Raw genomic sequence first — 22,453 nt, forward strand, 5'->3', positions numbered from 1 at the left:
GTTTCCACTGACAACTCAAGCTCAAACTGGCCAAAAAGGATTCGCGACATCCCCCAACCCAACCCCAAAGCTGCTCTACTGGAATTACAATACATGTTAAAGGGTCAGGAATTAAAAGAGTGGTACAAGTGTGTGGACTGACAGGACTATCAAATGAAGCAGAGTTAAGTTTCTAAATTAGAGCTGGCCGTACTCTGGGGTTATGTCAGGGGTAAGAGTGGATTAATCAACAAAAGTACACAGATGCCATGTAGACAAGACAAAGTTGGATGCAGGACCCACCCCATACACCAACTAAATCCACAAAAGCTCTTGAGAACACTGAAGGATTCCCTCATTATCTCATCAATTATAACCCCAAATGCAGAAATCATAAATCAGCGGATTGAAGAGAAATTTGACTCTAAAACACAAAAGGTAAGTGATGGTTCCTATAGTTTACCTTATTCATCAAGCTATTCAATTGTTTTGTGCAGTGCTGTGATGTGTTTTATTTTACAAGTTAAAACATAAAAAATCGTGAACAAATGGGGTAAAAAATTTACATCTCACAATATGAACAAAGGACTAATTTCCCCCAAACATAAACAACTCTTAGAAATTGCTAAAAAGAGCAACCACCCCATAGGAAAATGAAGCAAGGATATGGATAGAGTTCCCAGAACATCAAACACACTTGGCCCATCAACCAACAAAGGGGCTCAACCTCATTCCTAAAATAAATGCAGGTCTCTTCAGTTTCCTTGAAAATTTCCAGCCAGACTCTTTTTTCACTTCCCTTAAAACATCTACTCAGGTGTTAGATTTGTTCATATACGTGGAATCATACTCCCTTAATCTATCTTCCATCAAATTCAGTTTTTTTAAAATTCAGTTTTGAGGAGCTAGAGAACCTGTCCATTCCTCTTTTACTCTATAACTAAATCACAGCCCATTTATCCACAAGCCTGTTCTGTTTCTGCCCACGAGAGTGTCCTATGCCAAGTAAGCCAAGAAGTGGTTTCAAAGTGGTACTTTTCAATGTGACTCGTTTTGCCTCTTCAGAGTTGTAAACATGCAGGGGAAATTTTAAGGAGAGTGGAGTCGCTGTGGTGGGGTAAGAGCAATCTGTGAAGGTAGAAGGAAGAAAAGCTGAGCAGCTGGACACAGGTCAGGCAGCCCCTGGCTCGGACAGCCTGTGCCTCTCCTGAAGAGCCCGGACTTGGCTTCGACCCCAGTTGATTCGGGTCTGGAGACTGGCTATATCTGCAGCCAGCTGCAAGCCTGGAGGAAGAAGACAACATATCACCCCGGTGTCCGTGGCACATGAGCCAGCAGGCACTGGACACCGTCAGGGCACGGAGAAGCCCAGGGCATCTCTGGTCTCACACTATTCGGCACTTGGTCTCAACCGCCAGCCTTGCGTGGGCTGCTCCAGAATTTCACCAGACCCCTGCCAGCAACAAAAAATTCACATGCCCTTCCTTCCTCCATCATCCCAGTACCTCCCTGCCCTCACCCCCCTCCCTCCACCTCTGCCCCGCGCTTTGCCCACACTGTGGATCCACTCCCTGGATGACCCCACTGCCCTCCATGCAGTGGTCAGCCTACCTGAGGGGAGCAGCGCTGCCCATGCACCTCATCACTTTCCTCCAGGAATCACTTCCTCTGCTTGGTCTGCAGGACAACTTACCCTTGGGGTTTTGGGGCTCCCACCTTACTGCTACTTCACATTCTCCTGGAATGGCTTCTCCCCTTCTTCTCCCTGACCTCCTAACGGCCTCAGTCCTCAGACACCCTCTCTGTGCACACTCACCCCCTGCTGATTCTTACAGACCTGTAATTTAAACACCAGCACCATGTGTCCATCTCCCAGACCTCTCCAGCTCTGGCCTCCTCACACCCCACTACATGTGCCCAACTGCCTGCTCGACCAGCACCTCGGCCAGGTGGCCACTGCACAAGGACACTCCCAGTCCACCTCCCTTTTGCTGCTGCCTTCCTGCCGCGGCTGAGGGCAGTGCCATCCTTCTAGGGTGGATGGAAACTATGTGGACTCCTTTTCAGACATCTGCATCCCATCTGTCAGCAAATCCTGGGCTTCTACTCTCAATGCAGGATCCCCCATTTCTTTCCACCTCCAGTGCTCCCACCTGCACCTGCTCCATCCTCTGCCAGCCAGTCTGTCCCCACCCAGCAGCCACAGGGTTACTGTTACCCTGCAGTTCCCATCGAGCCCACTTCTAACCAGAGACGCCCCACCAGCAAAAACGAAGGCCTCATCTGGCCTACACAGCCCTCAAGCCATCTGACCCGGTCCCCTCTGCCCTTCCAGCACTGCCTCCCAAGCCACTGTCCTCTCTCTGCTGTTCCAACACACCAGATGCAACCTTGCCTCAGCTCTTCTGCCACAGCTAGGACCTCTGCCCACAGCACTGTCCCCATTCCCCATCTCCTCAGAGTGGCCTTTCTGCTACCAGCCCACTCCTGTCCCACTCTATCTGCCTGATTTTCTCCTAACGATCTTCATGACCTGGTATGACATTAAGGGCGTACTTACTTATCTGCGTGTTGCCTTTCTCCCATCCTAGAATAAACATTCCATGAAAGGTGTTTGTCATTTTTTCCCCCTGCTATATCCCCAATACCCTGCATGAGCCTGGAACACTGCCAATGGCGAGTAGATGCTTTTCAAAGAACAGCAGGTAGCCAACAAGACTTTGTGACAGAGAAACCTGCCGAGCCCTTTGCGTACTGCTCCCAGGGCTGGTATTCTTGGAGCTCCAAGTGGAGGAGGGTCAAGTTCAGCCCAGGGCTCCCAGGGGCTCCCAGGGGCCACTCACCCTCACTGAAGCTGGCTTGGGCCTGCCGCAGGCTGTGAGGAACCAGGATCCCGAACCAGTTCAGAGGGTCCGGAGGGGCTGCCAAGGGCTCAGGCTCTGGGGTCTTAGCAAGGCCCTTGCGCCTGCGCAGAGCTGGTAAAAGAAAGGCAATGACAACCTTTACCTCAGCCCCACGATCCCAGACAACAGCAAGGATCATAAAGCCCCCCAACCTCTTGTGCCCTTTTGTGTTCCAGGCAACAGCTTACTGCAAAGAACTACCCTTCCCCCATATGATTTAAATAAGACTCCTCATTCCTTTCTGGCGGAAGATGCATAGAACCCCGTGTATAACTGAAATTTTAAGGAGGGTGGATTAGCTGTGGTGAAGAGCAATCGGTGAAGGTAGAAGGAAGAAAACCAGAGCAGCTGGAAACAGCCCCTGGCTTGGACAGCCTGTGCTCTCCTGAAGAACCAGAGCTGGCTTCGACCCCTGATTCAGGTTTGGAATGTCATACTCTGACGGCCACCTTACACCGCTTTGCACCGTTTATACTACTGGGTTTCAGTGTGCAAAGTCTGGCCTTTCTCAGGCTATGCAACTTGAAGCCAAACAAAGGCTTTTCTCTTTTTGCCTGAAACTGCTGATAAAGCCAGATGCACACCCTGTTCTTTGTCTCATGTTTGATTAGCTAAGATTAGAAGTTTGTCTCCCTCAAACTAAGGAGACACAGAAATAAACATTTCCTATTCAACTGAGTCAAGCTCCCCTCGATGGCAAAACAGTCCAACTGTAAAGCACCCCACCTGTAACCAGCCCACTCCTCCCTACAGAAGTCTAAGGCTGGGACCCTGCTGGGGCATTTTGATCTTGGGATCTGGGCGCCATCTCCTGAGCAGAACTTTCTCAACTGTCGCGTGCATTCTGCCTTCGGCAACAGCGTGGGGCCGAGGCGGGAAGGGGGCGGGCTCACCTGCCTCGCAGGGCCCCACCTCCTCTGGGGGCTGGGCGCAGGCTTTCACCACCCGGAACTGCGGGAGTCCGTCCTGGGCGTCGCTGAAGGACGAGAAGGGAGGATGCACTTCTGGCGGCCCGGCCTGCCCACCTGCCCCCTGGCACCCAAAGCTCCTCACCTGGTGCGGACGCAGACCCGAGGCTCCATGCGGGAGGCGTACTGCAGGGGCCCTACCGACTTGGCACCCATGGCGTAGCGAGCCTTGGAGAGCGAGAGCCAGCCCTGGGAGTGTGGACGTGGTGAGCCTCGGTTTACACCCTCGCGCCCCCGCCCGCCCGCGCCCCAGGCGCCCACCTCCTCCACGCGGGCGTTCAGCGCCGTGCGCTTCGCCTCCAGCTGCTCCAGGTCCTGCAGCAGCTGCAGCAGCACCGAGTCCAGCTCCGCCGGCGGGTCCTGCCCGGCCATGGCCACGCGCGCCCAACCTCCTCCGGCGCGCGCCCAACCTCCTCCCGCGCGCGCCCAACCTCCTCCGGCGCGCGCCCAACCTCCTCCGGCGCGCGCCCACCTCCCCCGCCGTTCTCAAACTCCGCCGGCCGCGCGCCCGCCAGCCAATCGGGCCGAGACCCGCCCCCGGGGGCGTGCCCAGCGGCGCGGCTCTGGGCGCTGCCGTTTAAAGTCGGGCGACCGCTTTGCGGATGAAAGTCGAAGCTGTTCAACAACCATTGTGATTAACGGAGGAACGGCTTTTAACTGAATTCTAGACGGCGAGCTGTGGAACTTTGACGGTCGGCGGACTGTCTCGAGCTCCTAATTACGATTGTTTTGGCTGTCCGCCATCTTAAGATAAGGCATACTGCAGGGTGGCGGCAGGTAGTGAAGCCACAGGCGGACATGTTTATTAATGGCTGGTGTAATCCCGGTGATACTAAGAGCTCAGCCTATTGGTTGTTCCAGCGAGCACGCGCTGCCAGACTGGCCAATCGCCTGGCTACGCCCACCTCCTGTCTGCCATCTTAACCTTGGGCAATTTCGGGCCCACCCGGCAGTAGTGGGGCCTCTATGATTTTGGTTGAGGGCGGAAGCCAGGGCGGAAGCGGCGGTCTCAGATCTTCCCAGACGCACGTGGAAGAAGCGCTTAGGATGGTAGGAGGGGAATTCGGGCTTTTTAGGGGGGCGGGGGGTTCTCGGCGAGCTAGGGGGTAACCCGGGGCTGGGGGCGCTGGCCTGGGACACCGACGCTCGTTCCACCCCCAGCTACGCCGCGAGGCTCGTCTGCGGCGGGAGTACCTGTACCGCAAGGCCCGGGAGGAGGCGCAGCGCACGGCGCAGGAGAAGAAGGAGCGACTGCGACGCGCCCTCGAAGGTACGCGGACTTTGCACGTTGAAAACCGTGCGGTATAAACGTACAAAGCGGTATAAGGTGGTTGGCCATCTTAAGTTTTTACTGGCCGTTCTTGTAAACGTCCTTTTTATGCGATGATACGATTTGTCATTCATGCTACGGTATCCATGTTTTACAGCTTACCTGTTGACTTTGTTTACAGTGTATCTAGTTCTCCCAAAACTTAAAATATTTGCATGGACCTATCGACATCCCCCTTCCTAATGGTTTTCTCCTTCCTGTCTTTCCTTTTCTCTCTTAGTACTGCTCTTTCCTATTTTCAAACTGTTCATCTGTATTGAATTTCTTTTTATTTGCATTATGAAGTAGGAATCTAACTTGGGATTCCTCCACACACACATTTCCATTTGCCCTGTTAATGAAGAGTCTGCATGACACCCCTGATTAGAAATGCCATATTTATCAAATGCCATATGTTGGATCTTTTGTCGGTGGAGCTTTTTGTTTCCTTTCTCATGGTGCAGCACCCCAATACCTCTTATTTTAATATCACTCTGTTGCTTCTATGTTTTAGAAACACAAAGAGTGTGTGGTGCATATATATGTTTATGTCAAGAAACGTAATAGTAACAGTTTGTAACCCAGTTCCCTTATTAAGAAGTGAAAAATGATCAATACATTGAAATTTACAAATATTTTTTCCAACTTAGATAACCACTGCATTGAATACCTTTTTAAAATAAATAATTTCTTTTGTGCTCTTTGTGCCTACATCATATTTGCTTTTATTCCTAAACCACACTGGTTGATTTTTAATTTTAAAAATAGTACACCGTAGTATTCTTCTGCAGCTTCATTTTTTTTCACTCAGCGTTGTTTCTAAGATCCATTGAGTGCAGTAGAGGCTCCTTCATGCGAATGTGCCACAGGCTGATTGTCCTTCTCCCTGTGGTTCTCTGTTGGCACTGAGTTTTTCAGTTTGGGGTAGGTAGCAACAGTGCTGCTGCAGTGAACAATCTCCTTGTGCAAGAGTTCCTCGAAGGCATATGGGAGAGGAATGTTGGGGCCACAGTATGCTAATGGTCAGCTCTATAAGGCGATGGAAGGTTTTCCAAAGAGATCGTGCCCAGCCCCTCTGCTGGTTTCACTTTAGTTCGCAGAGGTGACCTCTTACCTGGAGGTGATGGAGTTATGTTCTCACTCGCCACGTTCTCTGCAGCACAGTTAGCTGTTGTGTTGTGGGAGGGTTTCAGGGTCTTTGGCCCACCTTCATAGAGAAGTAGCAGTCCATCTTCTTTACAAGCTTAACTTTTCTGAATACGAGAGAAATACATATTTGTAATAAAACGTCTTAGAAAAACCTCAAGCCATGAGAATCAAGAGCCATGGAAAATGAACATTCCTGCCATCACTGTTAACAGGGTGGCATGTAGACAGAAATGAGTTGTCCTCACCCACCCCCAGTAATCATGTTTCACCTCTGTGCTCAAAGAAGGAAGAAGGGAATTTTTCCACTTAGTCCAAACTGGTTGGTAAGCCAGAGTATCCTGTAAATTGAGGGCCCCGTGCCTTGTTCTCAGCTCCTCTGTCCTCCCCTGCAGATAACCGCCTGATTCCCACTGAGCTGCGCCGGGAGGCTCTGGCCTTACAGGGGTCCCTGGAGTTTGACGACGCGGGTGGAGAAGGTAACAACTGACTCCTGTCTTGGCCTGCTGGCCGCCTCGTGCTGCCCTGGGCGGGAGCCCTTTCCCCATTCCCACTCCTCCCCCTCCCAGTGTTCCCTTAGCTCCTCAGAGGGCTTGGGGCCTTCCTGCCTGACCCCAGTTCTGATTAAGTGATGCACGATACATACAACAGCACCAGTTATTCTGTTTTGCTTTCTCTGGATCGAGCTTCACTAGGGCGGGATAGTTCCTGTTGGGTTCACTGTCGTGTCCCCAGCACTCAGCACCCCACTGGAACCCAAATGTTGCCTTCGTTGCATCATTCAACAAATAAGATTCTGATGCTGTCGGACATGTACCACCCAGTACAGCACTGGTCCCCTGTGACTATTATCATTTAAATAAAATAAACTCCCTTTCCACCACCTCCCTTCCGGGGCTCAGTGTCCCCAGAAGGCTGGTGGCTGCCCTGTGGTACAGAGCAGACGGGCCCGTGTCCGTGTGGGAGGGGGTCCTGTTTACCAGCACTGCCCTAGACAGATTCGTCCACCCCTGAGCTAGCCTTTCATTTCTCAAGACACCACCACGTTCCCGCCCCTCCCGCTCCTGACAGGTGTAACCAGCCATGTGGACGATGAGTACCGATGGGCCGGGGTCGAGGATCCCAAGATCATGATCACCACCTCCCGAGACCCCAGTTCCCGCCTCAAGATGTTTGCAAAGGTATCAGTGGGCAGGGCCCGAGGGGGGTGTCCTGACAGGGTGGGCGCGTGCTGACAGGAGGTCCGTGTGCAGGAGCTGAAGCTGGTGTTCCCCGGCGCCCAGCGCATGAACCGTGGCCGGCACGAGGTGGGCGCTCTGGTGCGAGCCTGCAAGGCCAACGGGGTCACTGACCTACTGGTGGTGCACGAGCACCGAGGCACACCAGGTGAGGCCGGGCAGGGCGGTGGCTGGGGAGGCTGGGGGGCAGGGGCGCCCGGGCAGGCGGGGTCTCTGACGGCATGCCCCCCACCCCCGCCCCACCAGTGGGGCTCATCGTCAGCCACCTGCCCTTCGGCCCCACCGCGTACTTCACGCTGTGCAACGTCGTCATGCGGCACGACGTCCCCGACCTGGGCACCATGTCGGAGGCTAAGCCCCACCTCATCCTGCACGGCTTCTCCTCCCGTCTGGGCAAGCGAGTGAGTCTGGGGTGCCAGGCGGGCGGCCTCAGGGGGGGCTGCAGTCCAGCCTGGCTGGTCACGGGCCGCTCTCCTCCACGCTGCCCCAGGTCTCCGACATCCTCCGTTACCTGTTCCCCGTGCCCAAGGATGACAGCCACCGCGTCATCACCTTTGCCAACCAGGATGACTACATCTCCTTCAGGTGGGTCCGGGGCCCGGCCCCCAGCGGCGGGGCCTGACCCCCTGTGCCTCATGCTGGTGTTCGCAGGCCCACGCCCCTCCCGGCTCCCCTCTTCCCAGGCACCACACCTACAAGAAGACGGACCACCGCAACGTGGAGCTGAGCGAGGTCGGGCCTCGCTTCGAGCTCAAGTGTGAGTCGGTGTTGCCCCACAGGTGGGGGGCAGGTGGGGGGCAGAGGGGCAGGCGCTGACGTTCGCCCCCGCCCCCAGTGTACATGATCCGCCTGGGCACGCTGGAGCAGGAGGCCACAGCTGACGTGGAGTGGCGCTGGCACCCCTACACCAACACTGCGCACAAGAGGGTCTTCCTGAGCGCCGAGTGAGCCCTCACCAGTGAGGACATGGCTCAGCCCCCCACACGGCCCCCGGGCCGAGGGCAGGGGGTCCGTGTGAGGGGTGGAGGGGCCAGAATAAACCCTCTGTCAGGCCCCCCGTCTCTCTCTGAGTGGGTTGGGCATCCTGGCCATGCCTCTGAAAGAGGGGCCTGTGGGGTCCCCTGGGGTGCACCCGGGGCATTCTGTGGGGATTGAGGTTAAGCCTCAGTCCTGTCTGGACCAATCCAGGCCTTCCCGTAGCCCCGGCAAGGGCCTGGTCCTGACCCTCGGAGCTCTGGGTGCCCCCCTCAACTCGGGAGCACAGCGGTCCTTTGCGAGGTCACCGGGGAGTCGGGGCTGGATGCGGGTGGCAGGGCCGGGTCGTCCCAGTCCTGAGGGGTGCCGATGGCGTGCTGCCTTGACTCAGCGTGCGGAAGCCAGAGAAGACGACCCTGTTCCAGTGTAGCCCACCTTGCTCATCAGCACCTCCTCAGGCACCCGCTCTGTTCAGGGGTGATTTGGCTGGCTGCTGGCTGCTGGGAGCGAGCAATGTACCAGAACTGGGTTGGCTTTTACAATGGGAATTTCATTAGGTTAAAAGCTCACAGTTCTGAGGCTGTGAAAATGTCCAAATCAAGGCCTCATCAGAGATGCTGTCTCACCGAAGGTCGGCTGCTGGCGGCCCAGGGCCCCTACCCCGTGGTGAGGGCAGTGGCAGTCTGCCCGCCTGGGTCCCTGCGTTCCTGCAGGCTGCTTTGTCCCTGAGCCCAGCTGCGGGAGTCAGGCAGGTGGCTTGCCTCTCTCTCCTCCAGGCCTGTTTCTTTCTCTGCCACTTTTTTACCGCATGTCACTACTCTCAGTCCTCTGTTTAAAGGACTCCAGCAAGGGGACCAAAACCCGCCCTGGGTCACACCTCGCTGAAGCAACCCAGCAAAGGCTCCCAGCTGAACCCAGTCCCACCAAAGGCCCCCCCACCGCAGGAACGGGCCAGCTCCAAGAGCATGGTCATTTGTGGGATCCACAAAAACCCTCAGACTGCCACAGTGGGGGACACGGTGACACTTAAGGGACCACCCACCACATATGCCTCCAGCTCTCTCTTGAGGAAGGGTTTTCCCAGGACCCCTGTGGGGGCTAGGAGAAGCTGGGGCACACCCTGAGGCAGGCATGTCCTCTGAGCCTGTATTCCCTGCGTGGACCAAGGGGCCCTGGTGTAGTGCAAAGTAGGAGTTAGGATCCTGCAGAATGTATGTGACGTCCTCTGAATGGGAGCAGTGACAAACCTGCCATGTCGGATGGGGTAGGGCAATGGAGAGACCGGTCAGGCTAGAACCCAAGCAGGGGCATCTGGGAGCTGAGTGCTGGAGGAGCTGCAGCGCGGCAGGGCCTCCTGGTGACGCCTGGGGGCCTGGCAGGGGGTGTGGCTGGAGCAGAGGTCTCAAGGCAGGATGGTACATGTAGAGTTCCAGAAGGAAGTACAGGCCTGGGGGGGTGGGGAGAGGCTGAATAGGGTCGGGGCACCCACGGGCCTCAGCCTTCTGGGAGGGCAGGGCATGGGACCTTCGGGGGGCTGGGGAGTGACCTCATCCAGGCTCAGCCCTGTGGATCCAGTTCCTTCCATAGCGTTTTTCAGGGACACCTGGTTCCCCCACACCTGTACCCTTGAAGTTACTGTGAAGTCTGTAAATTATGGAAATTTCAAAACACAAAAGTAGAGTAGGATGATGTCCTGCATTAGTTTCCTACATCTGCTGTAACAAACTGCTACAAACCTAAAATAGAAATTTGTTCTCACAGTTTTGGAACCTGGAAGTAAAAAATCAAAGTGTCGGCAGGGCCACGCTCCCCCAGGTTCCCAGGAAGAGCTTCTCTGCTAGCCTCTGGTGGCTGCCTGCAGCCCTTGGCCTTCCTTAGCCTGGAGCTGCACCTCTCCAGTCGCCTCTTCCTCAGAGCTTCCTTTGTGGGCAGCTGGTGTGGCTCAAGTGATAAGCCTCCGCCTACCATATGGGAGCACCTGGGTTCATTCCCTGGGGCCTCCTGGGAAAAAGAAAAAGCGCGCCAACACAGCAAGCCAGTGCCTGCGCAAGTGAGCCACGCAGCAAGATGACAATGCAACAAAAGAGTTGAAGGGGAGAGTCACGGTGAAGCACAGCAGAAACCAGGAACTGAGGTGGCACAGCTGACAGGGAAACTGCGTCAGAGGTCCCCAGGATCGAATTCTAGTGAATTCTAGAGGAAAAAAGACCAAAAAGAGATACAGAAGATGACACAGGAATGGGTACAGACAGCAAAAACAGCAGGGCTAGGGGAGGGGGAGAAATTAAATCTTTAAAAAAAAAGATCTCTCTCTGTGTTGTGTCTTTGAATTCAGGCCCTCCCTGGGTAATAGAGAATGATCTTTTCAGGAGGCTTCACTTCATTCTTGCTGCAAAGACCCTCTTCCCAAATAAGGTTTCAGGTTCCAGGAATTAGGATGTGGTGGAGCCACAGCCTGTCCTCAGACCTCACCTCCAGTGCCCTTGATCTTTCTTCCCTTCCTGTCTCATCCCCCCACCCCTACCCCGCGCAGGCTTGGCACAATGAGGTTGTCCCCTGCTGACTCACCATGAGGCTGGGGCAGTACTCACTGTTTCCCCAGCACAGAGCAGGCGCTTGGTCAGTGCTGTTTTGCTTTTTGAAAACCTGATGCCAGAAGCTCACTGAAGATTAGGGCTTGCTCCCACCTGGGACAGACCAGTAAGTCGCAGATGGACCCCTGCCCACCACCCCACCCAGTCTACTCTTCAGAGGTAGCACTGAAGCTTCTTAAAACTTCTGGTCAGACATTGTCTATTCATGTTATACATATATTGTTGACTGGTAATTATACTTTTTTAGCCCAAACGGGCTAAAGCCCAACTTCCTGAAACATGCCATCTCTCCCTTTGATGATGTCTCCAGGACAACTTTTTTAGCAGTACGTATGTTTCGCTGCCTTTCCTGCATTACAGTCGGGTTGCTTCCTGCTTTTGCTCCTACATGCATTGCTTCGAGAAGAACATTGAAACAACCTCTGTGCCTCTCTCTGTGCATTTGTACACCAGTATATCTAATGGATAATTCTCTACAAGTAGAATTACATCTTTAAGAGTGTGATGGATGTTACCAAATTGCCCTCTAAGAGCCTGTGCCTGTTTCCACAGCCACCATCATTAGATGAGTGGCTGCTTTCCCGTATCCTCATTCGGCACTGGGCATTGCCAGACTTGCACCTTTACCAAGCTCTAGGCGCAAAAGGTTTCCCCATTGAATTTCAATGTCTTTAATTATGATGGTGGTTGTGCATCTTTTCAAGTACTTAATAGCCGTTTGTGTTATGTGTATATGTTTTTATGCTCTGTCTCCCCTCTTCCCACTATACTATAGAAATGATAGTTCACCTTATCTGCATTGTTTGTTTTAAATCTTAATTGTGGAAAATTTCAAACATTTACAAGAGCAGAGAGGATGGTCTGAGTCCCGAGAGCGCATTCCAAGTGTTGGGCAGTCTTATACTCCAAGTTTATTATACAGACATATATACCATTATCACCACTAAAAGTAACACCCGTTCCTTTACATCACCAAGTACCTAGTTAATGTTCAATTTTCCTTGATTACAGTTAGCGTGTTTGAATTAGGATCCAAAATAGGTCCATCCATTGGAAATGAATGACAAGTCAGGTTTTTTTTAACAACTTCATTGAAGTTTAATTCTCAAACCACACAATTTACAGATTTAAATTGTACATTTGAGTGCTCTTATAACTATCACCTCAATCTAACCTTAGAATATTTTTATTCCCTCTAAAACATTGTGTCTATTAGCTGTCACTCCCCATTTCCTTCCAACCCCGGGCAGCCAATAATCTACTTTTGGTCTCTATAAGGATTACCTCTTCTGGAGTTTTCATAAAGTGGAATCATACAGTATGTGCCCTTCTGTGATGCTTCTTCCACTTAAAATGTTTTCACCATCCAAGTTAGAGCATGTATTAGTGCCTCATTTCTTTTTATTGCCAAATGATATTCCATTGTCTGTGCCACATTTTATCTGCTCACCCGTTGATGGGATTAAGGTTATTTCCCCTCTTTGGCTCTTATGAATAATGCTGCTCTGAACAGTTGTGTGAAGTCCTAAGTCTCTTTTTAAGTCTAGGATTCTCTTTATTTTTTCTTTGTAACATATTCAATTTGGAAATTGGTTTACTTTGCTTGTGAAGTGCCCACAGCCTTACTGATCTTATCCATATGGTGTCATTTAACATTTTCCTCTGCCACTGTATTTCCTCTGAATTAATATGTAAGTCTAGAGTCTCAGTCAGATGCAAGTCCATACTTTTTTGGCAGCAGTCATTGGACCCATTAACTCATTGGGGGTTTGAAACTTAGTGCCTATATTTTTCAAGAAACTAGTATGAAATATTTTTTGATTTGTAGTTTTAAATTGCTTGGATATAAGAAAATTATACATATATGTGTATGATGGGATTTTCTTGAGACATCCTTAGATTTTCCTTCAAGTCCTTGTGGCTTTTCATGAGGTTCTCTTAAATTTTCTTGCTGACTATGCCGTCTTCCAGTTAGGGTGTGTTTGACCCCTGTTTCTGGTGATGAGGACCCCTCTTCGTGCCACATTGCTGTTCTAGGGCTGAAGAGCTCGTTGGTGTGCAGCAGCAGTGGAAGCAGCCCCGGCTCTTACCCTGGGTATCCTCACAGGAGTGTCAGAGTCATTTTTTCCCTCAGGAAAACTCTGACCATCCACCTCAGGGCCAAGGGTGGGGACTGGAGGCTTCACCCTCAACCCTAGCCAGGGGCTCTTTGGAGCCCACTTGGGGGGCGGGTTCTCTTGCCCCCACTCCCCTTCCTCTTTACAAGACTCATTCTGGTTTTCGTTTCCTTCCAAGGCCGGAGTGTTGCTTTCTATGGCTGTGGTGGAAAAGCTACGGGGAGGTTGTGTGTCCCACGTCTCAGGTTCACTCCCGGGCTTGGGGTCAGGTGAATGTGGCCCAAGTCCAGCCCTGCAACCTAGGGAAAGTAGCCCACGTGCTTTCTCTCCTTTTTAATATGTGACTCTGAGCCAGCAATACCTCGTGGTTCAACATTCAAGAAGTAAAAGGAGGGATTGAAGACAAAAACCTAGACCCAGCCCCCACCCGTGCAGCTGGGTTTAGCCTTAAGCTTCCAGAGGTACCTATGCTCACTGAGCCCGGGGGCACCCTCCCTTCCCTGCGTAGCCGAGGGGCTGAGCCAATGTGGATCCAGCCCAGCCTCCCTTTGACCGGTGTAGGGTCTGCACTCAGCCCGGGCTCGCGACTTGGTGAGGTCTGCAAACATCACTTGCAGTCTGGCCCCAGCCAGCCCCAGCCGGCCCCAACCAGCCCCAACCAGCCCCAACCAGCCCCAGCTGAAAATTAACACAGCCAGTTGGTCTTTTCAGATAAAAGGAGCCTTGCTTCTCCCCGCCCCACGGTGGGGCAGAGGTATGCTGACCCCAATGATGCACTAGTGAGCCCGCTGACCTGTTTTGAAGCTCACAGATGAAGCAAATGACGATTCCCCCGCTGGCCCTGCTGACTCCTCTAGCCCCGGTGACCCACTGTGGTCAGTCTCATAAACCAGGCTCAGCAAACCACAATCTGTGGGCCACAAAAATAACTCGAAAGAATGCTTGGTGACACAGGAAATTATATGACATTCAAATTGCGGTGTCCATAAATGAAGTTTATACATTGCCTGTGGCTGCTCTCCTGCTGCCCCAGCAGAGCTGAGAAATGACTGACCCTTTAGGAGTTTGCCGATCCCTGATTTAAGCTCCCCGATGACTCGCCTTCATTTCCTGTGGCTACTGGATTCTATCTAAGTTCTTAGCCATGTTGCAGAAATGAATTTCAAAAGTATGCTGGGTGAGTTAGGCCAGTAATTTATCCAGGTAGGGAGGGAAGAGAAATGGGAGAAAATAACAGAAAATAACAGAGCAGGGGTCCTAGGCAGTGAGCAAGAGAATGGAAAGGGATGAAGAGGGCTGATTTACAAGCTACAATTCCCCATTACAGATGATAAATCCCCAGGGTTACTTGCGTGGCCACGTGGCAGAGGAAAAATGGTGAAAACGACACAGAGGGCAGGACAAGTCAGTGTGCAAAAAAAAGCTGGGGGAGAGGCCACGATCCAGTTTGTGCCCGGTTTTTAAGCTGTCAATTATTCCACCCCTTTGCTAGTGGCAGGGGAGGGGTTCCAGCTGTTTGCTGTTTGGTCGCCCCACCCTCAACCCCTTAGTGAGGACCCAGCGATAGTGCCTAGGGAACATCTGGACTTGCCCTTGTTCTCAGGAAGGCGTCTGTTCTGGTAGCAGAACCCCGGGGGCGGGGGTCCTCCAGCAGCCATCTCGGGGTTGCTGATGTCCACGTGGATGCCGCCAGGTTCCAGGTCTATTCATTCCCTACCTCAGCAGCCTGCTTCAATCCCCGCTTAGCGAGCTCCACACCTGTAATCTTAAGGGGTGCTGAAGGAAGATGATCTTTCTCCTGTAGCTGCTTCCTGCTGGTTAGGGCTTGCAGGCCCGGCCTGACAAGGTGTAGAGCTCCCTTGCTACTCTATCTCGACTGGAAGAAGACGGATCTGACACCCTGTATGAAGCTGATGAAGTCCCCATATGACTGACAAGATGTTGATGAAGAAATAAACTTAATTAGAATTTTTAGAATACATGGTCCCACTAAGAGACACTGGACCACAGGAGTAGAAAAGGCCAGGTGTCTATAAAAGCTGCATTTTCTAGAGTGATTACAACTGAAAATGGGAGGATTGCATCCAGCATCCAGGTGGAATCTGAGCCTCCTCTTGACATAAAGGTGCAATGGACACAACCAATCCAGTGTCCACATAGAAGAGGTGGCATTGGATTGGGAAAAGTGGACATAATGGACAAAGGGTATGGGGAAAGGCAGGAAGAGATGAGAGGTGGAGGCGTCTTCGGGACATGGAGCTGCCCTGGATGGTGCTTCAGAGGTAATCACCGGACATTGTAAATCCTCACAGGGCCCACTGGATGGAATGGAGGAGAGTATGGGCCATGATGTGAACCAATGTATATGAGGTGCAGAGGTGCCCAAAGATGTACTTACCAAATCCAATGGATGTGTCATGATGATGGGAACGAGTGTTGTTGGGGGGGGGAGAGGGGGGGTGGGGGGGTGGGGTTGAATGGGACCTCACATATATATTTTTAATGTAATATTATTACAAAGTCAATAAAAAATAAAAAAATTAAAAAATTAAAAAAAAAAAAAGCTGCATTTTTTTTACATTGATGGGTTTTATTTTGCAGGTTTTGAATACTGTCTAGGACTGTTTTAGAGTAATTTACATAGAAATGACATTTTTCCTTAAGGAAAGCATATATCCTTCCCTGTGCTGCACTTAGCATGTCAAGTGCCCTGCGATTTTGCATTACCACAGCAGCAAGAGAGTCTGCTTGCTGTTTCAGGGCTTCTGAGGCACGGCTGGTTTCACCCGTGCTGTTATTTCTGGAGAGCGATTGACATAGATAATGGGGTTTATTATAGATTGCCAACCGCAATTTTTGATGGTAGTGGTTATGCTTAAAGCAGCTAAGGGGGATGAGAAAGGACATCGCCTTTTTCAAAAGAAAACAGACAAGGGTTTTTTAAGGCAATGGGTTAGAGATTTAGATGACACTTAGCTTCATTTCTTGAAGAGGTATTTTAGGCCGTTCAATGGTGGGCACTTGTATGACCTGTCAGGTGCTTTTGGTGAGTTGATACTTTCTTGGACAGCTGGTCTCACTCAGGATTAGTGCATTAAGTTGGGAATTTCTTTAATAGCTATAGTAGTAATCAGAACTACAGAGTAAAGTTTTTTATATACTGGTGACACTTGTTTTTTTGTTGTTTTTTGTTTTTTGTTTTTGCCAAGTTGCGATCAGAACCTGATTTTCAGGTCCTGGGTAAGGAAAGATTACCCATGGACCATCTCAAAGGGGCTAGGCTGAAGTGGGCTCCAGCCACCTCATTTGCTGTTTTCCTTTTGAAGGGAAAACATTTAGACCTGGTAGGATGACATGTGGGTTTTCCAGTCCTCCCCAGGACATCATTCCCTCTTCTGGACAGGAGGCTTTAAAGGGGGAGAGTAGTTGAGCCTCTCGTTTGAGTTATTAACTGATAGGTGTTGGAATAAGGGGTAGGAGGGAGATCTGAGTTCGTGCTGCTGCTTTAGCAGCTGCATCAGCTCAAGCATTTCCCTTGCTATAGTGGTGTCTACTTTCTGATGTCCTGGACAATGCAAAACTGCTATTTTTTGAAGTAACAGTATGGCTTCTAGTAAAACTAGAATTTCTTATTTATGCTTAATAGGTGACCTACTGTTAGTAAGCAAGCCTTGTTCTCACCACACCAGCAGAGTGAGCATGAAGGACAAGGAAAGCATACTTAGAGTTTGTGTAAATATTATCCCGTTTCCCAGTTGCTTCTTTTCAACTCCGGGTAAGGGCAATTAGCTTTGCTTTCTGCGCTGAAGTTCCAGGGGGAAGAGCTTTGGCTTTTATGGTTTCAACTTGAGAAGCCACTGCACAGCCTGCCTTTTCAATTCCTTCCTTAATAAAACTCCTCTCTGTGACCCATTCAATGTCTGGGTTTACAAGAGGCTCATTTCTAAAATCTGGCCTGCCCAAGTAGTTTTGGTGAAGAGTTTCGAAGCAGGAGTGGAGAAGGCGTCCCTCAGGATTTGACTTTGGGCCCTCCACCAGTAGTATGGTGGCTGGGTTAAGAGTTTGACACACTCTTAATTGCACTTCGGGGGTTTTTAGCAATTGAGCCTGGTATTTAATTAACTGGCTACCTGTGAGCCGCTGGTGGCCCCTGGCCTCAAGCACATCCTTCACCTGGTGTGGGTGAGAACTGAGAGGTTGCCCCCAAGTTAGTTTGGTGGCTTTCTCAATTAAAAGGGCTGTTGCCCCCTGCTCTTAGGCAAGGTGGCCATTCCTTTATTTTAGAGACATGTTCATTAACTTCTCAGAAAATGAAGTTTACCAGGACTTTTAACATGCTCAATGTTCTCCTGCACATGATCTAATAAAAAAGATAACCCTATAATTATTAGGCATATATTTAGAATAGGATAAAGGCACAGTACTTAATACTAATCAATGTAGTACTCAATGTATAAGTTGTTTTTTTGTTTTTGTTTTTTTTTGAGGTGCAATGAATAGATTCAAGTTTCAGGTTTGCAATACTTTACATATTATTTCTCCATGGGAGCAGGCCATAATGCCAATTTGTATCTAAGTTTTACTTACAGTACTCTGGTGATTATGACTCCACTTGGTATGTTCTTCACACAGTGAACAAGCCACAGTATTGTTGACCCTAGAGAGAAGCTAAGAAGGTAGTTTCCAGTATTCCACTGGCCTGGTGCATAGCACTCTCTGGCACTATACCTTGATTCCATTAGTGCCAGTCTGGAGGCGATGTCCATTGTACACTTGGCTGTACTGAGACATCATTGGCTGCTGCAGGAGCTTGAAACTGCAATTTTGTTTCCTTTAACTTCAGGAGCACAACCAAAGACTAAATAGAAACCGTTATTGTTTGAGAGGTCAGTGACCAGCCTAGTCAATAACTCATATGGAGAGGCAACTTGTAATGTATTCAAGGCCTGGTTTGAATGCACAAGAGAGTTTGATAATGCTGAAATCCATCTCTGGATTTTTATATACCTTTTAAACATTTCCAATGCAATATGTTACATATTAAATGAGTTTGTTTACTTCTATACTTTTACCAGGAAGACATTAGCAGGTATTTTACTTTAGTAATAGAGGAAAAGCTTATTTTTTTTTCCATTTTTAAAATGAAAACTGAAGATTCCTAATGGAATCAAGGTAACTTTTCATTACCACCACTTGAATATGTACATTGAGGTGACTTTCAGACAGGCTTCATTGCTATGAAGTTACTTTTTGCCATTAGTATTAACCTAGGTTTCTGGTTAATAATGACTTCTTAGAACTAGAGTCATTTAAATGCTTTAGTTTGGAAGATGCTTTTACAAACTCTTTAGAATTGACCACAACCACAGACTGGCTAATTTACCTTAGATTACATTTAGTAACTAGTGGAATTTACTTTATGCATTTAAGAGAGGGCAACCCTACATTTCTTTAACTTAATTTCATTAGATATGAACTTAGAATTTTCATCATTTGTTAATTTGATATTATTATCCTGATGTATGAAATTACACACTGAGCAAATAAGCAGACATAAATAGTTTGACACAGAGACACAACTTAGCTCTTTAAAACTTTCATTTTTTACCAAACAAATTCAACTGTAAAACATTTGAAAGATCTTCTGGAAGGTTTTTTCTTTAATTTGCACTATAATCATGCAGTTTTGCACAAGAATTTTGTTTCTTTCCTAATGGCTTCTAACCAAAATGTCCCCAATGTTTTAATACAATTTTCCTTTGTTTCAGAACTTTATATTTTACTTTGACTTTAGCAAACTTTGGATGAGCAAAACTAATTCTATGTATATTCACTGAGGCTCTGGAAGCCTCAGGGGAACTGGTTTCTCTCATGAATTGCCACTTTTAGGAACCTCAGCAGTCAAGGCAGAGGCCTCCTTCATTTCCCAGGCCTTGGAGATAGCAGGACTCAGCAGCTGCTGGACTGGGAGAGTGGACGTTCAGCCCGAGGGTCAAGAATTCCACCAGGCAGCAGTTGAGCCCACACTTGGAGCCATGAGAGAAAGCAGGGTCACTAGTACCAGTAGGACAGGGGACAGGGATGTCTCACGTTTGCTTTTCCCTGCACCATAGGGGCAGAAGCTGTTATGAAATAACCATAAGCAAAGGCAAGGGGTGAGGCTAGGCTTGAAGTGACCATAAACGAAGGTAAGGTCAGTTTAGAATTTACACTTACAATAATAGGTTCAGGCTAAATTCACCCAGTTATAATTTCAGTTATTATAAGGTGAATTGAGTACCTTTATTAACTAAGCCACAGAACTTTATTAGTGACAACTTTATAAAATTTCTGCTTTTCTAGCAATTGAATAAATTCTACTTTGATTTATGCATTAAACCTACTAGCAAGACAGTTTTGATTCTCAAAGACTAATTCTCAGGTTATTACCTTTTTCCGTTATCCAATTTGTAACAGGTGAACCCCAAATCTGGTTTCCTAGGAACAAGCAAACTGACAAAGTTAAACACAGATTTCAAAGTTGAACACAGGTTATGCACAAATTAAAACAGAATTTTATACATTTAGCATTTCAAGGAACTCTTTGACTTTAATTGATGGCACATGAAGTTTCTTTCATTTTGATTATTATTTACACCTTTTATAGTCACAACTGAGTTTAAACTGAGAAGTTTGAGGTTTATTTCCTCATTTCTTTAAGGAGACATGATATGAGGTTTCTGGGCCTCCGATTTATTTATTTTCTTACACTGGTTTAACTGGAATCCAGGGTTCTACGCAGAGGCTGCTCTTGGCTATACTGTGGCCATGTGGACCAGCAGTAGGTAGAATTTCCTGATTTCTAAGAGAGTTTGCTGGTAGGCTAGAGATTGCGCCCATTATTTTAGGAAGAATGAAGAATCACCCCTTAGTCGACTGTTCTGGTGTCCCAGAGACTAGTTTGACTAAATTCACCACTCCACATAATTTGGAACTGAAGCCCTGTCTCAGCATCCTGAGAATACTTATTTTCAGGGTATAATTGGCCCACAAGCATCCTTGTGGGAAGGTCTCGGGTATCTGATTCTGGATATCAGATAAATGAGCCCAAGCCAACTAGGAAGCCTGAGCAGTGGCCCCAAATCAAAGCACCTGAGACGTGTCCCAGGAGATACCTGGCTGCTCTCTGAATGATGGGCCCGAGGAGTGGGGGCCATTAAGTTTCCTGCTCTGGTTCTCAGACCCCTACTTTCCAGGGTCCACGACCAATCCAAACAGAAGTTCCTGAGTTAAATCTCAGGAAACGTTTGGCTGCTCTCTGATTCCCGCCACCCCAGGAAATCAGAGAGCCCCTGCTGCCGGGGATACCCGGGGCAGCCGAGACTTGGGAGACAGGCCAAACTGATTTCCAACCTAAAGCTGCCAAGCCAAATTGTGCTTCTTTCTCCTATCCTTCCAGAATTATTAAGCACAGCCTTAGTTCTGACTGTACTGTCTGATAGTTTTCCAGTTAAACCAGTTATTAAAAGGTCATTAAGTGATTAGAGGTTCATTTTACAAAGTTAACAGACTCTGGGGTCCTAAGGCAGTAGTTTCCCTGCTAAACAAAGGCCCTTTCCACAAGAGCTTTATTTTCACAGTTTTTAAAACTGACCAGGGAAGTGGACTTGGCCCAGTGGTTAGGGCGTCTGCCTACCACATGGGAGGTCCGCAGTTCAAACCCCAGGCCTCCTTAACCTGTGTGGAGCTGGCCCATGTGCAGAACTGATGCATGCAAGGAGTGCCGTGCCACGCAGGGGTGTCCACCATGTAGGGGAGCCCCATGTGCAAGGAGTGCACCCCGTAAGGAGAGCCACCCAGCATGAAAGAAAGTGCAGCCTGCCCAGGAATGGTACTGCACACACGGAGAGCTGACGCAGCAAGATGACGCAACAAAAAGAAACACAGATTCCCGTGCCGCTGACAACTGACAACAACAGAAGTGGACAAAAGAAGAATATGCAGCAAATGGACGCAGAGAATAGACAACTGGGGCGGGCGGGGGGGGGGGGCATGGGAAAGGGGAGAGAAATAAATAATAAAAAATAAATCTTAAAAAAAAAATAAAACCGACGAAAGCATTTTAACACAAACCTGCAAAAAGAGATTCAGCAAAAATGTAAAACATTGGTAAAGATAAGAAATTGCAAGGGTATTCTGGTCACGTGGCCACCCTGGGGAAGGGGCTCTCCCACGGCATCTGTCTTGGCTCTGCCCATGCTTTCCCACTCATCCGCCAGGTAACTGGGTGTGGTCAGGTAGGAAAGCAGCTCACAGAGGCTGGGCCCGGGGGGAGGGGTAGGCTCTCGGCTCTCCACTGCTGCCGTGTTCCCATTCCCTCTAGAGAGGGCCGGAGGAGGAGGGCAGAGCCTCCTGCTTCTAAAACAGCTTGAAAGAGCAGGGCGCAGTGAACTTCAGTCCTGTGCCGCAGCCCTCCTGACCAGCGTCAGATCTAACAGGGAGGGGCGTGCAGCGGACACAAAGGATTCTGGAGCCCCAGCTCCTTCCCTCCCGGGATTACGACCTGCTGGGGCTCATATGCAAACACATTTAAAATAGAGAACCAAAGGAAGGCATTACACAAGCCGTAGGCCTCAGTCTCACTCACCAATAAACTCCTGGACTGGCTCACCAAATATGTTACCGGATTCTATCTAGCTTCCTGGCTATGCTGCAGAAATGAATTTCAAAAGCACGCTGGGTAAGTTAGGCCAGAAGTTTATTCAGGTAGAGAGGGAAGAGAAAGGGGAGAAAATAATAGTGCAGGGGTCCCAGGTAGTGAGCAAGGGGATGGAAAGGGATGAAGAGGGCTGATTTACAAGCTACAATTCCCCATTACAGATGATAAATCCCCAGGGTTACTTGCATGGCCGCGTAGCAGAGGAAAAAATGGCAAAAACGACACAGACGGCAGGACAGGTCTGTAGGTAAAAAAAGCAGGGGGAAAGGCCATGCTCCAGTCTGTGCCTGGCTCTTAAGCTGTTAGTTACTCCACCCCTTTGCTAGTGGCAGGGGAGGGGTTCCAGCTGTTTGCTGTTTGGTCACCCCACCCTCAACCCCTTAGTGAGGACCCAGTGATAGTGCCTGGGGAACATCCCGGCTTGCCCTTGTTCTCAGGAAGGCGTCTTTGTTCTGGTAGCAGAACCCCGGGGGCGGGGGTCCTCCAGCGCCATCTCGGGGTTGCTGATGTCCACGTGGACGCCGCC

The 22,453-nt window shown here is 49.7% G+C and overlaps 2 protein-coding genes across 2 annotated transcripts; one reads left to right on the forward strand and one right to left on the reverse strand.

The window, feature by feature from the left end:
• Nucleotides 1–463: 463 nt before the first annotated feature.
• Nucleotides 464–4,239, reverse strand: CCDC115 (coiled-coil domain containing 115). The gene is made up of 5 exons (XM_004479306.5): nucleotides 4,112–4,239; nucleotides 3,936–4,039; nucleotides 3,776–3,858; nucleotides 2,823–2,954; nucleotides 464–1,263 (listed from the first exon to the last, which is right to left on the reverse strand). The coding sequence occupies exons 1-5, from the start codon at nucleotides 4,220–4,222 to the stop codon at nucleotides 1,151–1,153; spliced, it is 543 nt and encodes a 180-aa protein (XP_004479363.1). The 5' UTR covers nucleotides 4,223–4,239; the 3' UTR covers nucleotides 464–1,150.
• A 45-nt stretch (nucleotides 4,240–4,284) lies between these two features.
• Nucleotides 4,285–8,596, forward strand: IMP4 (IMP U3 small nucleolar ribonucleoprotein 4). The gene is made up of 9 exons (XM_004479308.4): nucleotides 4,285–4,900; nucleotides 5,012–5,120; nucleotides 6,701–6,784; nucleotides 7,377–7,486; nucleotides 7,559–7,691; nucleotides 7,790–7,944; nucleotides 8,034–8,128; nucleotides 8,227–8,300; nucleotides 8,379–8,596. The coding sequence occupies exons 1-9, from the start codon at nucleotides 4,817–4,819 to the stop codon at nucleotides 8,489–8,491; spliced, it is 957 nt and encodes a 318-aa protein (XP_004479365.1). The 5' UTR covers nucleotides 4,285–4,816; the 3' UTR covers nucleotides 8,492–8,596.
• The last annotated feature ends 13,857 nt before the right edge of the window (nucleotides 8,597–22,453 follow it).

The sequence above is a fragment of the Dasypus novemcinctus genome, chromosome 7 (assembly GCF_030445035.2).
Source record: "Dasypus novemcinctus isolate mDasNov1 chromosome 7, mDasNov1.1.hap2, whole genome shotgun sequence".
Taxonomy (NCBI): domain Eukaryota; kingdom Metazoa; phylum Chordata; class Mammalia; order Cingulata; family Dasypodidae; genus Dasypus; species Dasypus novemcinctus.

Bases quoted from the DNA above. Each gene is read 5' to 3' on its own strand.
- CCDC115 (XM_004479306.5), bottom strand. From the start codon at position 4,222: ATGGCCGGGCAGGACCCGCCGGCGGAGCTGGACTCGGTGCTGCTGCAG. The intron at 3,859-3,935 runs GTGAGGAGCTTT...CTCGTCCTTCAG, and splicing joins CGGGTCTGCGTCCGCACCAG to CGACGCCCAGGACGGACTCC. The intron at 1,264-2,822 runs GTGAGTGGCCCC...TTCTTCCTCCAG, and splicing joins CCAAGCCAGCTTCAGTGAGG to GCTTGCAGCTGGCTGCAGAT.
- IMP4 (XM_004479308.4), top strand. From the start codon at position 4,817: ATGATTTTGGTTGAGGGCGGAAGCCAGGGCGGAAGCGGCGGTCTCAGA. The intron at 7,487-7,558 runs GTATCAGTGGGC...GTCCGTGTGCAG, and splicing joins GCCTCAAGATGTTTGCAAAG to GAGCTGAAGCTGGTGTTCCC. The intron at 7,692-7,789 runs GTGAGGCCGGGC...CCGCCCCACCAG, and splicing joins CGAGCACCGAGGCACACCAG to TGGGGCTCATCGTCAGCCAC.